General features: G+C 54.9%; 1 protein-coding gene and 1 non-coding gene across 15 annotated transcripts; one reads left to right on the plus strand and one right to left on the minus strand.

Moving 5' to 3' along the window:
- Positions 1 to 202: 202 nt before the first annotated feature.
- On the minus strand, positions 203 to 15,584 carry ABCF1 (ATP binding cassette subfamily F member 1). 14 transcript variants are annotated; one of them, XM_059702183.1, is made up of 26 exons: positions 15,415 to 15,584; positions 10,336 to 10,378; positions 10,088 to 10,177; positions 9,838 to 9,964; positions 9,666 to 9,703; positions 9,480 to 9,590; positions 8,766 to 8,837; positions 8,571 to 8,687; positions 8,363 to 8,395; positions 7,273 to 7,371; positions 6,929 to 7,051; positions 6,424 to 6,524; positions 6,245 to 6,330; positions 5,865 to 6,004; positions 5,636 to 5,784; positions 5,247 to 5,330; positions 4,934 to 5,058; positions 4,682 to 4,794; positions 4,380 to 4,551; positions 4,192 to 4,266; positions 4,031 to 4,101; positions 1,539 to 1,571; positions 1,285 to 1,453; positions 1,058 to 1,122; positions 907 to 979; positions 203 to 803 (listed from the first exon to the last, which is right to left on the minus strand). In XM_059702183.1, exons 1-26 carry the CDS (start codon positions 15,567 to 15,569, stop codon positions 637 to 639), a joined length of 2,631 nt encoding a protein of 876 aa, XP_059558166.1. In that variant the 5' UTR covers positions 15,570 to 15,584; the 3' UTR covers positions 203 to 636. The 14 variants fall into 14 exon arrangements, with proteins under 14 accessions (XP_059558166.1, XP_059558164.1, XP_059558163.1 ...); XM_059702181.1 differs by having other exon boundaries at positions 9,838 to 9,967; XM_059702180.1 differs by having other exon boundaries at positions 9,838 to 9,970.
- Positions 8,171 to 8,295, plus strand: LOC132237795 (small nucleolar RNA SNORA3/SNORA45 family). Its single transcript, XR_009453627.1, has one exon. It is a non-coding gene; the product is annotated as a small nucleolar RNA SNORA3/SNORA45 family (small nucleolar RNA).
- Positions 15,585 to 15,860: the final 276 nt, after the last annotated feature.

Raw genomic sequence — 15,860 nt, forward strand, 5'->3', positions numbered from 1 at the left:
CTCTACATGTTGGGGGACCTTGGACAGTGAGGCCTGAGTGTCCTGAGGGTGGGGGAGGAGGCGGCTCCTCACCCAGCCAGCACTGCCCTGGTGCAGTGAGACTGCACGTGAGAGGCGTTAGTATTGGTGGGAAGTGAGGATACTAAATGCTGCCAGGAAGCGCAGTGAAGCAAGACCCACAGCCCCAACCCCCACGACTCTATGAACGGGCAGCAACACCTTCCTTTATTCCTCCCCATGGCACAGGGACATTCCAGGTCAGCAGCACTCGCCTGCCCCAGCCTGCACGCAGACAGGACGCAGGCCCCCCTCCCCCGAGCAGAGCTGCCACAGCCCTTCGCATGGTCACCAGGTCAGCATGGAATCCACGGAAAAATCAGCACTGCCAGAGCCCAGGGCCACAGCCCCTCGGGTGGATGAGAGGCAGTTGAGGAACAAGGAGACTCAGGACCACTGGCCACAGAAGTCTGGCTGGACGAACCCACGATAATAAAGGTCACGTCACCTCTGCTGGTGCGGAGGGTGTCAGGCACAAGGCCACCTCATTTATATGAAGAAAAGCAAGCAGACGAGTCTTTCCGGAAAGGCAGCCAAGTGGCATCCTGGCCTGTGGAGCCCACGGGGAGGGAAGGAAGGTCATTCTCGGGGGCGGTTGACCATGACTTCCCCCAGGGCCTCCAGCACCTCCCGCTTGTAGTCCTCAAAGTCGCCGTCGATCTGGCTGACACTCTGCTCCTCCACCACCCACAGCTGGCAGCTGGTTTCTGTGATGAGCCGGGCGTCGTGGCTGACGACGATCACAGCTGTGAAGGAAGGGGCAGCAATCAGTGCCTGAAAGAAGGGAGCCGAGCGGAGGCCACCGCAGCTGGCCCCAGGGAAGGAGGGGAGCGCTCCGAGGGGACTCACCGCCCTTGTACTCGTTGATGGCCTCGCCCAGAGCGTCGATGGACTCGATGTCCAGGTTGTTGGTGGGCTCATCCTGTGGAGGAGGCATTCCTGACTGAGCGGCAGAACTCCCGCCTGCAATGCACCCGCCCCTGCAGCCCGGCTCACTCACCAAGATCAGCACATCGGGCTCCCGACAGGCCAGCTCCGCAAACACGACTCGGGCTTTCTGCCCCCCTACAGCAGACAGAAAGGAGACCCTCACACCTCGGCCACCTCCCCTTCCTGCAGGTCACTCGGGTGCGTGTTGAAGCCCCCTAGCTTCGGGCCTCCTGCCCTGGGGTCTAGCTACAGCCTGGGCTGGGGTGTGAGAAGGCCTCCTCAGCCCCACGGCAGTACCGGAGAGTTTGCAGATCTGGATGGTGTGGGCATGGCTCTCGAGGCCGAAGCGGCCCAGGCACTTGCGGGCATCTTGGTAGGGCAGGTTGAAGGCCTGCTGCAGGTACTCAGTGGGTGTCTCCTCCATGTGCAGCTGTTCTGCATACTGCTGGTTGAAGAAGCCAATTTTCTGCCCCAAAGGAGAGGGAAGGGGTCAGAGAAGGTCCTGCTTCCTGTATCGGACTCTCATTCCCTAATTCCCCAAGGTGACTTACCAGCCGGTGGTTCTTTCTCATTTCCCCCTGAGTCTGTAAGCAAAGAACAAGGGGTGAGACAGGAAGGAAAAAGGTGCTACAGGCCCACAGCCTGACTTCCTGAAGGGGAGACAAATATGGTCCTGGGACGGGAACAGGCCGGTGCGAGCGGGAACACCGCCATCCTCCCCAGGGTGACCAAGGCACACCAGACGCAGGCCAGGGGAATCGGCCACAGCTCAGGAGTGCCTCTTCCCTCCCAGTGGGTGAGCACACAGCCCCTTCTCAGGGCCCCAGGTCAGATAGGGATTAAGGACAGGTCGGGAAGATCTGAGGGGAAAGGGCCCTTGCAACACTTTCCTGGAGGGAGGACAGATGCCACCACCCATCTCAAGTTCCATAGTGCAGTGCACTGCTGAAGTCCCAAGGGCAATACATTTAGGAAAACTAAATTCACAGAGCTGCGCGAAGAGGATGCTTGCTATGTACTGTCCTCAGTGAAAGCTGGAACAACCCTATGACTGAGATCAATCAGTTCTGGGGCTGGGATGCTGAGGAGGGCCTTCCCTCTGGTCTAGGTACAGCCTGGGGGCAGGATCTACGTAATTACTAGTAAAGAAAAATTCTTCATGTGTATTATCTGGAAACACCGCTACAAGCCCACCTGGTATGGCTCAGCTCGTTGGAGCACCATCCCATACACAAGGAGGTCACCAGTTTGATTCCCAGTCAGAGCACATGCTGGGTTGAGGACTTGATTGTGAGTGGGGGACGTGCAGGAGGCAGCCCATACATGTTGTGCTCTCACATCGATGTTTCTCTTTTCTCTCTCCCTTCCTCTCTCTAAAAATCAAAAAACTATTTTTTCTTTTTTAAAAAATATATTTTTATTGATTTCAGAGAGGAAGTTGAGAGGGAGAGAGAGAGAGAAACATCAATGATGAGCCCTAGCTGGTTTGGCTCAGTGGATAGAGTGTCAGCCTATGGACTGAAGGGTCCCAGGTTTGATTTTTTTTTTTTTTAATATATTTTTGTTGGTTTTTTACAGAGAGGAAGGGAGAAAGATAGTCAGAAACATCGATGAGAGAGAAACATCGATCAGCCGCCTCCTGCACATCCCCCATCAGGGATGTGCCCGCAACCCAGGCACATGCCCTTGACCGGAACCGAACCTGGGACCCTTGAGTCCGCAGGCCGACGCTCCATCCACCGAGCCAAACCGGTTTCAGCCCAGGTTTGATTTTGGTCAAGGGCATATACCCAGGTTGCAGGCTTGATCCCTAGTAGGGGGTGTGCAGGAGGCAGCCAATCAGTGATTCTCTGTCATCACTGATGTTTCTATCTCTCCCTCCCTCTTTGAAATCAATACAAATATATTAAAAAGTAGAGGCCAGGTGCACAAATTTGTGCATGGGTGGGGTCCCTTGGCCTGGGCGATCGAGGCCTATTGGGAGGCCAGCCGGTCAGGGAGAGGGACTGTGGAAGGTTGGCCTGTCACCGCCCCCTCTCCCAACTGGGGCCTGGGGGAAGGGGCCATGGAAGCTTGGCCGTGGGAGTGCACTTACCACCAGGGGGCAGCTCCTGCATTGAGCGTCTGCCCTCTGGTGGTCAGTGCACATCATAGCGACTGGTTACATGATCACTTAGGCTTTTATATATAGATAAAACAGATTATAAATATTTTAAAAAAAAGTAAGAAACATTAACGATGAAAGAGAATTACTGATCAGCTGCTTCCTGCACACCCCCTACTAGGGATCGAGCCTGCAACCTGGGCACATGCCCTTGCCCGGAATCAAAACCTGGAACCCCTCAGTCTGCAGGCCAATGCTCTATCCACTAAGCCAAACCAGCTAGGGCAATAAGCTATTATTTTTTTTTTAAATATATATTTTATTGATTTTTTACAGAGAGGAAGGGAGAGAGATAGAGAGCTAGAAACATCAATGAGAGAGAAACATCAATCAGCTGCCTCCTGCACACCTCCCACTAGAGATGTGCCCGCAACCAAGGTACATGCCCTTGACCAGAATCGAACCTGGGACCTTTCAGTCTGCAGGCCGACGCTCTATCCCCTGAGCCAAACCGGTTACGGCTATTCTTTAAAATATGAATAAATAACCTGGCTACCGAACAATTCATGTGATAGTCCATTTTTGTTAAAAAAAACACACAACAAAAACAAAAAGGGTATGCACATTTGCAAAAGTAAAAAGGAGAAAGCTATCTATCAAACTTAACATTGATTATCTCTAGATTTCTCTTTGGCTCATGCCATTCAAATCATCCTGTAACGTATTTCCTGTTTAATCAAAGCACACAGGCTCCCAGCTCCAGCTCCCATCCTCCTGGCTCTCCTCCCTGAACGGATCTAAACCGCTCCCTGCAGCCCCGCAGGGATAAGAGCCCTCTCAAGTTCTGTATTTCGCTCTGCCCCACAGGCTCCCAGCTCCAGCCTCGGAGCTGCTGCCACTCAGCGCCCCCACCGTCCTCCAGGGCGCTGCAGGACCCACCGGCGTCAGCTTGCCCGTCAGCAGCAGGAGCAGCGTGCTCTTCCCCACGCCGTTGGGACCCACGATGCAGACTGCGGAAGCAAGGCAGGTGGTCAGAGAGGCCCCGCTCCCTCTCCCTGGGCCCCTGCTCTGCCTCCTCTGGCCACCCAACACCCACTCACTTCTTGAGTCCATGTCGATGCCAAAATCCAGGTTCTTAAAGAGTGGCTTCTGCCCCTCGTAGCCAAACGTCACACCTGAGAGCCAGGAGAGGAAGCTTCTTTTCTTTCCCGTTACCCTCAGGGCCCTGTGTCCCGGCCCTGGCGGACGGGTGCCCGCGCTCCCACCCACGCGGCCGGGCCGAGGCTACCGTGCAGGCCCAGCACGGGAGGGCTGAGCGGCGGGGGGTCGGGGAACGTGAAGCGCACAGTGTACTCCTTGGGGCGCTTCAGGAGCTCGGGCGCCTCCTGCGATTCCTCGTCCTGGTTTTTTCGTCGGCATTTCTGCTGCTTCCGAGTCAGGGCTTCCTTTGTTTGCTTTTCCTGCAGAGAAAAGGGAAAGGGAGAAACCCTCACCTGCACAGTGGCCCCTGAAATGCAGGCCGGTGTCCGAGTGTCTCTTTGTCCACTCTCCTGAGGAGAGCCCCCATCGCAGGAGCCCCCGCGTGCTCACCGCCTGCTTGGTGGACTTGCCGCCCGCCTTCAGCTCCTTCAGCTTCTTCTCCTGCTTCTCATACTGCTTCAGCAGCTCCTTCTGCTTTTGCTGGTACATCTTCTTGAAGGTCACTGGGCAGAGCGGATGGACATCAGTGGGTGCCCCTCTCCCAGCCACCGAGGGGGTGATCAGGACTGAGGGTGATGGGACTGACGGGCGTCCATGCCCAGATTCTGAGGCCCAGCTCCTCACCATGGTGAGCCCACTTACTGTAATTGCCCCTGTAGTAGTGGAGCCGCTGGGCGTCGAGGTGGATGATGTCAGTGCAGACGTCATCCAGGAAGCCCTGGTCATGGGAGACGATGAGCAACGTCTTCCGCCAGCCCTGCAGGTAGCTGGGTTTTAGAGCAGAGTGTGGAAAGGTCACAATGGTCACGTCAGGGTTCAGTTGGGCAGCAGACAGGTGGGGGCTAGGGAGGGAGGGCCGGCTGGACCAAGCACCAAGGGCAGATGGGGAGAGCTAGAGAAGGAGGCAGCACGGCACCACCGGTGCCGAGGCCGGAGGCCAGGGCGATGGACGCACTTGTTGAGCCAGATGACAGCATTGAGGTCCAGGTGGTTGGTGGGCTCGTCCAGCAGCAGCAGCGTGGGCTCCATGAACAGCGCCCTGGAGGGGGGCAGCCAAGGGCAGGGTCAGAGCGGGAGACCTTGCTCAGAGGACCCCAGAGCAGCCCCAGTAGGTGGAGCCCGAGACCATGAACTTCCTTCCCAACCTCTCCTCAGAGGAGCTCCTGTGCAGAAGGCATCGATAACGTCCCCCAGGGAGAGACATGAGGAGCCTGGGGCCCACCGCCACCAAGGAGGGGAGAGCAGCCAGCCTTGAACCTCCCTGCTGGCCTTGGCAGGATGGGAAGAAGGGAAAGGGCCTGGTGTTTGAGGCTGAAGGGAGGGCAGTAGGTGGGCAGCCCCCACCTGGCCAGGGAGACACGCATGCGCCAGCCTCCCGAGAACTTCTGTGTGGGCCGATTCTGCATTTCAGGATCGAACCCCAGACCAGCCAGGATCCGCCGGGCTTTGGCCTCTGCGGCTGCCGCGCCAGTAGCCCTCAGTTCCTCATACACCTGGGAGAGGGAGAAGAGGTCACAGGCCGAGGTCACAGGAACCCTGAGGGCTCAGCCTGTGAGCCTGCCGAGTCCTCTACCTTCTCCAGCCGCTCAGCTGCTGTGTCGTCGCCCTGCTCCAGCTGCGCCTGAAGCTGTCGCTCCTCCTCCAGCAGCTTCAATCGCTTGGTGTCGGCTCGAAGAACAGCCTGCACTGCGGGTGTTTCATCCGCTACCACCTCTGGGGGTGGGGAGGACAGTCAGGCCACCCCGGGGTCAGGGTCCTACGCCCCCTGCCCTTCAGCACTATTTCTGGTTTGCCTGATCCTGCCCAGCTCTATGTGCCTGTTCCGAATGAAACACCCTGCGTCCCACACTTCTCCCCCTGCTGTAGCATCACTTCCCAGGCTCCCCACATGACTTTCCCAAGCCCCCTTCATAACGGCTCCTCTCCCAGCGCCCCGGAGCCCCACAGCCTCACCCTGCTCACAGAGCAGCACATCGATGTTGGGGGGGATGCTCAAGGCGCGGTTGGCAATGTGCTTGAGGAGAGTGGTCTTGCCCTTGCTGGGGATGAGAAATCAGGACCAAGCTGCACTGAGAAATCCTTCTCTTCCTTCCAGCCTCGCCCCCTCTGCCCCCAGCCCCTCCTCTCCTCACCCGTTGGGCCCCACTAGCCCATAGCGGCGGCCGGCCACTATGTACAGGTCTGCGTTGACGAACAGCTCCTTGCCGTGGGCGGAGATGCTGAACTTCTCCAGCTGTGGCCACCAGGGAAGCGGTGCAGAGGGAAGGAAGGGGCACAATGAGGCTCTCCCCCAGCTGGTGGCTACAGCCTCTCCCTGCAGGGGGACCCCTGGCAAGTCCAGGCCTCCAGCACAGCCCCTCCTACCTTGCAGGGCCTCTCCCTGTCCACTGCCTCTAACAGCTCGTGCACACCCTATGCGTCCAGCCTGTCCCACAACTTCCCTCCAAGGGTGGGCCCTCTACTTCTACTGATTTTTCTATCTTCTCGCTCAAGATGCAGAACTCCAGGTGTGGAAACCGCCTCCAAGCATTCCCACCGTGGACAAGCCCGCACACCCACGCACACACCCACGTCCCTGGCTGCTGGGCCATGCCGCAGAGAACAGGCACTTCCCTGGGCGGGGAAAGACACCCTCACCTTGATGTCAGACGCATTCTCTAGCATGGCCTGGCGAGAGGACACCTCTGCTTGCGACACGGAAAAGTCATTCTCAGCAGCGTTGGCGGCCTTTAACGACGCCACCTGGCGCTCATACTCCATCTGAGGAGGAGGGGCAACCACTGTCACCAGCTCAGCTCCGCCACCACGATCCCACCCAGGTCCCCAGACACCGCCAGAGCCCCCACTCCCCTCACTCTGCGTGTTCTGCCTGAGGCAGCACTCAGAGCTCTCCTCTTGTCCCCACCTTCACAGGCCCTCTAGCTGAAGCTTAAAAATATCGAATGTTCCTACCTTTTCCCACTAGGAATCCAAGGACTTACCTGTTTCTTCAGCTTTTTCTTCTCTTTTTTGCTAAGGTGGGCATAGGGATCATTGGCCTTAGACTCCCCTTCTTCCTCCTCTCCTTCCTCCTCGGAACCCTGTGAGAACCAGGAAGTGGTAAAACACCAGGGCCCCTTCTAGAGCTCGCCTACGCCGTCTCCGTCAGCTCTCCCCCTCTGCGGACACTGTGGCGGCCTCTCGCACCCACCCGGTCTCCTCCGTCCATTTCTGCCACCACGCATGGGGCCCGGCACCAGCGGAGGACCCAGGAAACTGCCTGTGCTCCTGCCCCCCGAGCTGCCAGCACGTGACTGGGTCCCTCTCCTCACGCACCAGGTGTTACTGGAGCGCACACAGTGACATGCAGAGAAGGGGTCTGGAAGCCCTAGCCACAGGCGCTAAGGGTGCAACAAGCCAGGACAGGAGGCACGGGGCATACAGGGACTGCGGAGACCATGGACTCCTGCGTCCCATGCGGATGAGGTAACTGAGAACCGAGGAGGGAAGATGCACTCAAGGCCACACACACAGACCGTCTCAATCCAATGCCAGGTCTCTTCCTCTCTGGATCAGGGGCTGCAATCTGTGGCCCATGGGCCCAATCAGACCCAAGGCCTGTTTCTATATGGCCCTGAGGTAAGCATGGTTTAGCCCGGTGTGGCTCAGTGGTTGAGTGTTGACCTATGAACCAGGTCACCAGTTCAATTCCTGGTCAGGCACATGCCCGGCTTGCGGGCTCAGTCCCGGTGGGAACTGCGCAGGGGCAGGGTGGGAGCTGATCAATGTCTCTCTCTCTTCCTATCACTCTGAAAATCAATAAAAACGTATTTTAAAAAAAGAATGGCTTTTACATATTCAAAAATACTTTTACATATCTGTTTTTTAAAAAAGGAGGAACCCGAGACTAGCCCCATCTTGACAGCTGCTGTCCTGGTGTGCGAGGGCTCTCGGGAAGAACCTGCGGGTCTCGATTCACTGGGGAGGGCAGTGAGTGCCCGGCAGTGCCCAGATCAGAAACACAGGCTTCCCAGCTCCTAGGCAGAATGGGCTGTCTGTCATCTTTCCTCATACTCATGAGGGAGCTGGTACCTGCCATAGTGTGTTATAACCATTTTCTCTCTTCTAAAAAAAGAAAAAGAAAGAAAAAAAGAGGAAGAAGAATATACATCAGAGACTGTATGTGGCCTGCAAAGCCAGAAATATTGCTACGTGCCAACTCCTTTACAGAAGTCTGCCCTCTCCCGCGGGTGTAGTGCCAGCACCCGGACCCCAGCCGCCTCCACACGGGAACACACACCTGCTCTGCCTTCTTGGCCTTCTCCTTCCCCGGCTTGGATGGCTCTTTTTCTTTTGTTCGTGTTTCTTCTCCATCCTCTTCACCTTCATTGTCCAGAGCGGAAAATTTATTCTGAGGCTAACAGAGAAGAGACAGGCTGATGACATGCTCCAAGTCTTGAGACCAGCACCTTCTCCTGCCGACGTCCTCCCTCACCTTGGCTTTCCCTGTTGACTTCTCTTCCTTTCCCCTGGTGCCCTTGAGTCCTGGTTGTTCCTCAGATACAGCCTGGAGAGGACATGGAGATGAGACAGACAGACAGACAGACACACACACACACACATGCTGATTTGCTACCTTGTTGCTTAACAAGCATTTCTCGGGATCTAGGATGAGGAGCTCACTGCGCTGAGTGGGACCAGGGAGAAAGTGAGACCCAGAACAGCCCTCACCTCCAATGGGAGATTAGAGAGTAAAGAGAAAGCGAGAGCATTGGCCTGTGAGCCCGGCGCGAGCCACAGGAGCGGCGGCACCCGCGCTGGAGGGCTTCCTCGAGGGCACACGCGAGAGGTGATGGAGGGGCTGGGAGAGTCCCGGGAAGACGGAGTACAGGGCGCAGAGCAAAGGCCACACAGTCGGCTGGAAGCCAAGTGCAGTCAGGCCCTCTGAAAGGCACGCACACGGAAGACTCCCAGATGGAAGAGCAAAGACTTGAAGGCCTTTGTTTCAGATCTTGACTTTGAAAGCAACAGAATCACTGTAGACTTCCAAGTTATAAAAAGAGTATTTTAAAAAGCTGAATTTGATAGTTTAAGCAAGACAGACTAGAAGAGCTAGCCCAGGAGCAGGAAATCAAGCCAGCGAATTGGCCCACCACGGCCAGAAGGTGCTCCGTGGGGCGGGCGCACCTGGCAGGGCCATCACTGTCACCTTATTGATCCGATTTTTCTCCGGCTTGGCAGGCTTCGGAGGGTGTTTTTCTTCCTCCTCCTCCTCTTCCTCACTCTGATCCCGAATCAGGGCTGCAAAAGCATTGCCTCCCTGGTACGAGGGGCAGAGGAGTCAGCGGGTGATCACGACTGCGCACCCAGGCCTGCCTCCCACGCGATGGCTTACCTTGGCTTCCTTCCCGCCTCGGGATCTCAGGGCAGGTTCTGAAATGACAAACAAGATCAGGCAGGAAAGAGAATGCTGATTCTGGCTCTTCAATCTGAAACAACTCACAGATGAAGGGATGAGGCACACCCTCACCCTGGCTCAGGGCTGCAGGCCCCACTCCCATCATTACCCTCTCCCTCCTCGTCACTGGCGGGCACCGAGAGCTTCTGCAGACGCTCCAGCAGTTCCTTCTCTTCGCCATCGTCATCCACATCCTTCTTCCTCCGGCCTTTTCGGGTCTCTCGTTTTTTTTTTTGCTGCTGAAAGCAGAGAGTGAGAAGAGTCTGAGGCGCAGGTCCCTATCGTCCCTCTGCCTCAGAGTCCCATCACCGGCTGCACCCACGTGGTGGCGAGGCCTGGTGGGCCCCCGACACTTGTACCTGCTGCTGCTGCTGCTGCTGCTCCTTCTCCTTGCGCACTTTCTCTTCTTCCCCAGCCTGTTTATCTTCAACTGCCAGCTCTTCAAAGAACTAGCAAGAGTTCAGGTACAGGTCAGCATGGCTCAGATGACCCAGCCCTCCCTCCCACCCACGCCTGCTTCCTCTCTTGACAAGCCTTCTCCACAGACCTCCCAATACCATCACATGGAAACACTTGATCAAGTTCATCCTCAACCCCATTTCCTCACCGTCTTTTTGTTCTTCTTGTCCTTCTTCCCTTTCTTCACCACTCTGTCTAGGAGGTGAAGCAGACATCGTGAATGCTCCCCTGCAAAGCCCTCAGATGGCCTCCACCCCATTTCACTGTGTTTCTAGCTCACCTATCATTCTCTACACATGTGCACTGTCCCACGCCACAGACACAGGTGGCTGGTCTAGGGTGGCATCGGGAGGGAGGAAGCAGAATTCGGAGGGTGAAGGTAGAGATGGGAAGGGAGACAGAGCAGTTCCAAATGACTCCTATGTTTGTAGCTAGCAAAACTGGGCTCCTAGTGCCACTCATTAACTTGAGGTTTAATGAAAGAGAAGGTCCCCTCTTCCCACCCCTGCCACCCAAGGCAGAACAAAGAGCCATGAATTCAACTGGGATATGGTGTCTGTGAGACGTGCAGCCACACAGAAATGGTTCTTTTTTTTTTTTTTTTAATATATTTTATTGATTTTTTACAGAGAGGAAGGGAGAGAGATAGAGAGTTAGAAACATCGATTAGCTGCCTCCTGCACATCTCCCACTGGGGATATGCCCGCAACCCAGGTACATGCCCTTGACCGGAATCGAACCTGGGACCTTTCAGTCCGCAGGCCGACGCTCTATCCACTGAGCCAAACCGGTTTCGGCCAGAAATGGTTCTTTAAGGAAATGAACTCCGAGCATTCTAGCCCAAATCACAGTGTTACGCTCAGCAGTCTTTCATCACAGCCACGGGCGGTGCTCCCAGGGCGCAAAGCGGGGCGTCAATAGAAGTTTACTGACTGAACGACTTCCAGTCTTCCCTTCTGTCCATCCCGGCTCCCCTGAACTATGTCTACCTCCCCATTCCCTTCCACCGTCAGACCAGAAGGTAACCAGCAGCTTCATGATTTCTCTTCATGTCTAGGTCTGTCCACCATCATATTCCCTCCAAACTATCCCCTCCTATCCAAAAGCACTCCTGTAATCACTTAGCTTAAAAAAAAAAAAAAAAAAACCACCAAAACAAACAAAAAACATGAATGGCTTTCTGCTATAACAGTAAGTACTGCTCAGACCAGAAGCCCATGTGACCCACAGCAATTACTTCCCGAGGAAAATTTCAGTGCACATCTACTACGCCTAAAACTGGTCACTGATGAGGACAGTCCCTTCCGACTAAGAGGGCCTGTCCCACCTTCTCTGTACAGCATAGGGATGTTCTGGACAGTGGCTTCTCCTGGCTCCTTGATTTAGCCCCAGGCATGGAAGTCCTCCATCCAGAACACATTTCACAATCTGGCCTCTGCACTGGGTGACTGGTGTGGAGTTGCAAAGATGCGCAGGAGAAACAATGAAAGGCTGTATATGCTACTAGAGGCCCGGTGCACAGATCTGTGCACCAGTGGGGCCCCTCGGCCTGGCCTGCGGGATCAGGCCAAAACCAGCTCTCCTACCGAAACAGGCTCTCTGACATCCCCTGAGGGGTCCTGGATTGCGAGAGGGCGCAGGCCAGGCTGAGGGAACCCACTGGTGCACGATCAGGGCCGGGGAGGGACCGTGGGAGGGCTTGTCTGGCCCATCTCGCTCAGTCCCGTTTAGCCACACCCCAGCAGCAAGCTCACCTACTGGTCGGAGCATCTTCCCCCTGGTGGTCAGTGCATATTATAGCAAGCGGTTGAGCAGCCTTAGCATATCATTATCATATAATGCTTTTTTAAAAAATATATATTTTATTGATTTTTTACAGAGAGGAAGGGAGAGGGATACAGAGTTAGAAACATCGATGAGAGAGAAACATTGATTCAGCTGCCTCTTGCACGCCCCCTATTGGCGATGTGCCCGCAACCCAGGTACATGCCCTTGACCAGAATCGAACCTGGGACCCTTCAGTCCACAGGCCGAAACTCTATCTGCTGAGCCAAACCGGTTAGGGCTATCATATTACGCTTTGATTGGTTGAACAGACAACCGGACACTTAGCATATTAGGCTTTCATTATATAGGATTCCAAGGAGCCTAATCCTAAAGATATGATGAAGGAGGATCCATTGAAGTACACGAGAAGGAAAGACATGATCAGCTCACTTTGGCAGTATCTAGGAGTGACAAATACCAGATGCTATTTTCTCCCCAAGGACTAACCCAACAGTCCCACCTCTCCTTTTAAATCTCTTGTTAAACATCACTCTGACCTTCCTGGCTACAGGGAGAGGAAAAGCCTTGCACAGGTTCAATGGTGAGAAAGTATACACCATCAAGGACAGAATAAGGCTAAGTGTGGCTAAAGCTGTTATCTTCCCTCTCTCTGCCTAGAGGCTCCTTCCCTTTACACATCACTCAAATGCTCCTAGCTTCACAAATAAAACTCTACTTAATCTTCCAATCCTCTTCCAATCACTGTTTTCTATCCTGTCTTCTGAAAAGCACAGTCCATACCACTTCCTTGTCTCCCATTCCTTTTCAAGCACTGCAATCTGCTTTGGATATCACCTCCAAATGAGACTTCTGACAAAGCTGCTACTGTCTCCTTAATTGCTCAACCCCAAAAGTACATTTTTAGTCCGGATTTGCTTGACTTCTCTGCAACATTCCATGCTACCTACCTTTTACTTCTCTCCCCTCATTATTTAACGACAGGAATCCTTCTTGCTCCTGGTTTGCCTCTCAGTTATCTCCCCAGCCTCCTTTCCCTATTTCCCTTAATTGTTGAGATTCTTTTGGATCTCCACCTCCTGCCCTTTTTTGCTTCAATCTGCATCCATTTCCAACACTCCAACCACACTCGCCTGTATCTTCCCTTTTAGCATAGATCTTTCTCTCCTGCCATCTTCTCTTAGAAAGTCCACCCTAGAGCCCATACTACTTTTCATTAATACTCTACTCCCCACTGAGGTGCTTATCAGCCAGTTTCCAGCTCTGATCAATGTCATTTCTGCAATAACTTTTCAGTCTTCACCGCCCTGGCTTACTCTCTTACCACGTCTCATCCGGGCCATAGCGAGAAGCTGCAAAGTCTCCCTGCCTCCACTCGCCACCCCTTCACACTCTTCTCCACTGCTCAGTGTTGCCAGGGTGAACTGACTGTATCTTTCCTTATGCGCTTCAATAGGTCCACCTTCTTAATGTCTTTAGGGTTAAACTCCTCAGAGTAGCGTACAAAAACTTTCATTACCTGTATCCTGCACATCTTTCCAACTCCATCGTTCACCCAGTCGTGGGAACCAGCTTTGCACACACATCTTCCTCTGCTTGGAATACTCTTCCCCTGACAAACTCATACTAATCCTCTAAGAATGGAACTTCGCTCACACACTCCGGGGGCCTTTGCTGACACTCCCAGCACCTGTCTGAGTAGGTGCCTCTTCTCCCTTCCCAGCCCTGCAGCATTCCCAAGCTCACTCAGAAACAGTCAACCACTGTCCGATCCATGCTCTGTCCCCTCCACTGGACTGGCTGCCCCTTCAAAGCAAGGCTTCTTTTTAAAAAATTATTAGTACTTTTTTATTGTTTATAGTATTACAGATATCTCCATCCCCTCCTTTTCCCCCTCTCCCAACCCTTACACCCCCCCCCCCCTCCAAGGTCTTCACTAACTTGTCTTTGTTGTTGTTAATCCTCATACAAGAATATTTTTCCCATTGATTTTTAGAGAGTGGAACGGAGGTAGGGAGGGGGAGAGAGAGAGAGACAGGCACATTGATAGGTTGCCTTCCACATGCGCCCCAATCCGGTTAGGAACCGAACCTGTGACCTTTCTCTACACAGGCCAATGCTCTAATCACTGAGACACACCAGCCAGGCCAGCAAGGCTTATCTTTTACTAGAGGCCTGGTGCACGTGGCCTGTGGGGATCACGCTGAAACCGGCCCTGTGGGGGTCCCTCAGCCTGGCCTGGGGGGACTGGGCCAAAACCAGCAGTCTGACATCCCCCAAGGGGTCCCAGATTGTGAGAGGGCGCAGACCAGGCTGAGGGACCCCACCAGTGCACCAGGAATCTAGCATACATGTAAGAACTTTAGTTAATCTCTTCCTGCCCTGCCCCCTCCCCTGAGATTCATCAGTCTGTTCCATGTTTCCATGCCTGTGTGTTGAGTGTTTGCCCCCCTGGTGGTCAGTGCACGTCATAGCTACCAGTCAAATGGTCCAACAGTCTGACACTTAGCATATTAGCCTTTTATATATATACCAGAGACCCGGTGCATTAAATTTCATGCACTGGGGGTTATCCCTCAGCCCGACCTGCGCCCTCTTGCAGTCCAGGACCCCTTGGGGGATGTTCACCGGCTTAGGGGAGTGGGCCTAAGCCATCAGCCGTGAGTACCAGAGGGCAGCTCCTGTGTTGTGCGTCTGTCCCCTGGTGGTCAGTGTGCATCACAGCGACCTGTCATTCTGCCATTCGGTCTACTTTCATATTAGGGTGTTATTATATAGGACATAGATATAGATTACTACATTCCCAGCTCCTCTGCACAGTACCAGGTATACAGTAGGCATCCAATAATGCTTGTAAAACGAATCACTGTGTACCTACTGCGATGATTTGTGTCATTTTACCTCCCCCTTGAAGTGTCCTCCAGCCTGGGAGGATGTCGTTTATATTTTTTCCTCCCCTCTCCAAACTACAGTATATAGTACTTAATTAAAGGCAGGTGTTCAACAATGACTCGCTGTTTCCAAGTAAACCTGAACCCCCAATCCAACACCAGCACCTTCACTCGGGCGCCTTATGAAAGAGCCAGGAAGGAGCCCTCCCCCGAGGAGCTGTGCCTGCGGTCGCGCGGGCGGCAGCGGGAGGCCCAGGCCAGCTTATCTGTCTGCGAGGTGTACGGCGTGGCGCGGAGGGCTTTCTCATTCCCCCCCTCTCCCTCGGTTCCATATGCTCCTCCTCCTCTCTTACCCTGTCCCACTTAAGCTCGTGCGCGACGCGCGTCACCTTTCCCGTCGCCTCCACCCCAAACCCGCCGCCGCCGGGGCAAACGTCTCCGCCCCACGCACGCACGCGCACTAGCCCGCAGGGCCCGGTGCGGCCGCGACCCTCTCCTAAAGCACGTACACGCTTCTCTCCTCTCGCTGCCTCCCGGCCCACGAGCCTCACCTGCGGCGCTCGTGCCCTCTCCGTCCCCGATCCACTCGGGTTCCGGCGGCTGCTGCTTGGGACCCTTCGGCATCGCGGTAGCAGTTATGGTTACTCTGGCGGCGCCGGGTGCTATTTCCGCTTCCGGTAGCGTGGTTCTCTGAACAGAGGAGCATCTCCACGCCGACGCCGACCCCGCCCCCGAGCGGCGCACGTACGCGCCTGAGCGTCCTCTTGGGGGCGTGTCTGCAACTATGGGGGCGTGGCCTGGGCGGGCGGGCGTGGTCTGCGGGCTCCGACCTTGGCAGAGCGTTTTTGAAGGTCTGGGAAGCCACGCTCCGCTCCGCTCCGGGGCTCCCTGACCCCGCGTCACTAATTTCCGACTGGTAGGAAGGAAGGCCTGGACGCACCTTTTTTAACACTAGATTGCCCAAGGAAGTCATTTTGACTGCTTTTTAATTTCAATT

This window comes from Myotis daubentonii, chromosome 6 (assembly GCF_963259705.1).
Source record: "Myotis daubentonii chromosome 6, mMyoDau2.1, whole genome shotgun sequence".
NCBI lineage: Eukaryota > Metazoa > Chordata > Mammalia > Chiroptera > Vespertilionidae > Myotis > Myotis daubentonii.